The sequence below is a fragment of the Populus alba genome, chromosome 15 (assembly GCF_005239225.2).
Source record: "Populus alba chromosome 15, ASM523922v2, whole genome shotgun sequence".
NCBI classification, from domain to species: Eukaryota; Viridiplantae; Streptophyta; class Magnoliopsida; order Malpighiales; family Salicaceae; genus Populus; species Populus alba.
In genome coordinates this window covers 11,366,104-11,369,946 of record NC_133298.1, presented here as the reverse complement: position 1 = coordinate 11,369,946, position 3,843 = coordinate 11,366,104, and the positions used below count along the sequence as shown (strand labels likewise).

Sequence of the window (3,843 nt, the reverse complement as noted above, 5' to 3'; positions counted from 1 at the left end):
AAGATTTTCACAAAAAGGATTTCAAATAATTTAAGATCATGTAATTTATACAGAAAGGTTCTTTATACTAGAATTCATGGCCAATCTCTACTTTGCAAATTAGGAAAAAACTAGGTACATCATATATAGTATTTCTTTACAGAATCAGAACTCACAAGTATAACTAGATTTTCTTCATCCATTGTAGACAACACTAGAGCTCCCCCTGAGAAAACTTTCTTCAATACATATGGACCCTTGTAGTTTGGTACTGATGTACTCTAGTCTTCCCTTAGTAAGTGAAATATTTTCTTCAGCACTAAATCTCCTACTTGGAACACTTGAGGTCGAACTTTCTTATTATATGCTTTAGCCATTCTTTTCTGGTATAGTTGGCAATGACAAATCACAAATATCCTTTTCTTACCAATCAGGTTTAGTTGTTTATATTTCACTTTGGCCCACTCAACCTCTTCTAGCATATAATCTATCAATACTCTTAACAATGGAATTTTCACTTTTAAAGGCATCACCTCCTCCATCATATATATAGATTAGTACTTAAAAGTGTATTTTTATCAAGGTTTTATATCATCATTTTGCACTTGAAGTATCAATAACTCCTTAACTAAAGCATGTTTTATAATAACATACCTAATAATATAAGATACCTTTAATTTATGGTAAATGTTCATCTTAAATGCAGGCCTATCACATAAATGAAAGGATTGATAAATGAGTTTAAGTATTGAAATTGAAAGGACAAAGAGAGGGCCAAACTTAGAAAAGAGATGTTGGTGCAGTCCAAACTAGAACACTGTTCGGTAATTGAGTCATATCTCGAGTTCTAGAAGTCCAAATGACCTCAATTTTTTTTTCCTGGAAAGCTAAGACAATTTCCTATAACTTTCATGGGTACAGGTGGTTCTAGTTCTGATGTTAGCAATGATGTTTTGTTCAGACAAGAAGATAAGGATTTTCACCAAGTCAAAAGTTAGTTACCCACTCAACAATTAGTCATCAAATCAATAGTTCCAAATTTTGGCCTATAAAAGGAGGCATTTGCCATGCATTTAGGCATCTTGGTTGTTTAGATCAAGATCATGCTCTTTATTTCTTTCTTTATATTTTTGTAATGTTTAAATTTTATTTCATGTTATATTTTCCTTAATCTCTTGTTTATGCTTTTCATTTCCTTTACTATACTTATGTTCTCATGTTGTTTATTTATGTTTATCTTCTTCATTATGTTTAGCTAAGTTTATTATGTCAAGGTGAAAATGTTTCATCAATGGTGTTAAAATATGTATAATATAAACTCAACATGGACTTGAATGTTTATATCCAAGAAAGTTTGTTATTAACATGTCTTATCTTTTTATCTTATTAATTCTTAATACATTGCTTGTTAAATGATTAATCTAGATTTGTGTTATATAACACATGGTATAACAAATGCTTGGCACTTTCATAGCCAACCATATGGTATAACCTATACCTATGCTATGAAAGAAACTTGATGCTATGAAAGAAACTTGATTTGTGAGAGACACTCCCGGTTTTAGAGTGAGAAGGCATCTGTGTGCTGCACGGTGTTCGGTTTCTCATTCAAGCGCCGATTCTCTTCTTTGCTTTGACAGTATTTATACTGCTCTTATGGCCAAATCTAAGGCACTCCGTAAGGAACGACAACCTGGTGGAGACGATTTCTCACTACAATCCAAGAGGCGCCTTTCTCAGCGTGCGGTTAGGGTTTCATCGCGAAGTTGCTCGCCTGAGCAATCTCCCTCCCCATCGCATAATAAACACCATTCTAAGGTCACTCTTGCAGATTTTGTGAATCTCTCCAGTGAATCTAGGGTTCTATCTTCTCAACGGGGTATAGCTATGGCATCATTGAACCCTTCGGCTTCATCGCCTTGCTCAGCCGATTTTGTTTGCAATTCTGACCAGCAAAGGAAGAGACGAGGGAAAGCTATCAGTCAGCATGCTGCCTCTCCCCCTGCCCCGAGCCAGTATCATCCCTCTCTGTCATGCCCTACTGAAAGAGTACCATACCCACCAACGACATCCACACATTGCCCTGGTTATGGCTCAGCCTCTCCGACAGGTGTAGTAACAGGTATCTCATCGACTCTTGTTCATTTTCCTGATGTATCTGTTGCTGCTGCATGCTCCATCAAAGATGCTGATGTTCAGGACCCAGTAGATAAATGGAAACACTGTCTAGTTGGTTATGTCGCAGGGAAATTCCCTGGGTATTCTGCTATGTTATCTTATATCAATCGAACATGGCAGCATGAAGCACATTTTTCCATGCATGATTCGGGTTGGCTGTTATTTGACTTCTCCTTAGAAATTTCTATGCTAGATGTCTTAGGGTCCGGGCCATATGCCATTTTTTGCCGGCCTCTTGTCCTACAAATCATGCCTGAATTTTTTGATTTTCAATTCGCCGAGATCACGTCAATGCCAACTTGGGTTCGGTTTCCTAACTTGCTTTTGAGATGCTGGAATAATATCTGCTTATCTAAAATTGCTAGCATGGTTGGCAAACCGATCCACTGTGATAGCCCTACTGCACAAATGTCCCGTATCTCCTATGCTAGGGTGTTGATTGATATTGACCTCTTCACTGAATTGAAAACCTCTGTTAATGTGATGCTGCCCAATGGTACTCTCCTAGTACAGAACCTGGTATATGAATCCTTGCCTAGATTTTGCAAACACTGCAAATCTCTGGGTCATTCCACACTTACATGCAAAAAAGGGCATACCAGAACAAGGAAGAGGCCGCATGCAGCATCAACTTGCGCAACCAGCTCAGGTTCCTCTGCCGATACTGCTGTTGTCGAGAAACAATCTCCCTACTGTCCAGGCCCATCCTGCATCTATCGGGAAGACCCCATGTCCTCTGAAGTTGCTGTGATGGACTTGCAGCCTTCCAGTTCCCAACCTCCTAATTGCAAGCGCACTAAAGCTGGCAAGGCTGAAATGGTTGCTTTTGGACAAACGCCCAGCTCCCATTTAATTCCCAGAAGACAGTATTTTACTCGCAGCAAAGCAGCGGCCTCTTCTTATGAGGGACCAACATCTGATTCCTTCCAGTCGTTATAAGCACTGGAAGATGCCTGTACAAACTTTTGTTGTGTTTTGTCGGTTAGGCTCCTCTGCCTGCTTGTCCTTGCTGCCTATTGGTACTGATGCTGATTGTTATGGGTCAGCTTTGTGGGTTTTCTTTTGCTTTTGTAACAGGTTTATGTCTGCTAAGGATGTCCCTGCTTGTTCTCGCTGGAGTAGGTTTACTGCTTTATGCAGTTTTGATTGGCTATCAGTCCTTGACTCGCCTGGGATTGGTGCTGCTTCTGTTTAGGCAGACTGCTATGGTTTATTCCTGGCTCTCCATGATGATTGGAGCTGCTTGGCTTTTGGATGGATTTGTTCTTAGGATGTAGGGAGATTGTTCCCCGAACTGTTCTCAGCTTGTATATGCTGAAGTTATGTTTTCCGGTTCTATCTGTAAATTTTTTGAATTCTGCTGGTTTCCAGCTTGTACTGCAAGCTTGCCTTGCTTTTTTTCGATCTAATATACTTCTTACATTTTACCAAAAAAAAAAAAAAGAAACTTGATTTGTTGTTAACATAAGTTAGCATCATGAATTCCTGATAATATTTAAAAGTTTGGTGTTACTTAAATAAGATAATTAATATGATCATGTTAAAAATTTATAATGAACTATTAAGGATAAATCATCCGATTGGAATTTCTTTTGTGTGTGGTTTCCAGTTGATTAATAAAAAAGATTTTATACTATACTTATTTCTAATACCATTAGTGGATCCTCTAACCTTGACAATTATTTT

At 38.2% G+C, this 3,843-nt stretch overlaps 1 protein-coding gene across 1 annotated transcript; it reads left to right on the top strand.

Moving 5' to 3' along the window:
* Positions 1-1,500: 1,500 nt before the first annotated feature.
* Positions 1,501-3,579, top strand: LOC118032767 (uncharacterized). Its single transcript, XM_035037548.2, has 2 exons — positions 1,501-2,101; positions 2,351-3,579. The coding sequence occupies exons 1-2, from the start codon at positions 1,636-1,638 to the stop codon at positions 3,094-3,096; spliced, it is 1,212 nt and encodes a 403-aa protein (XP_034893439.1). The 5' UTR covers positions 1,501-1,635; the 3' UTR covers positions 3,097-3,579.
* The last annotated feature ends 264 nt before the right edge of the window (positions 3,580-3,843 follow it).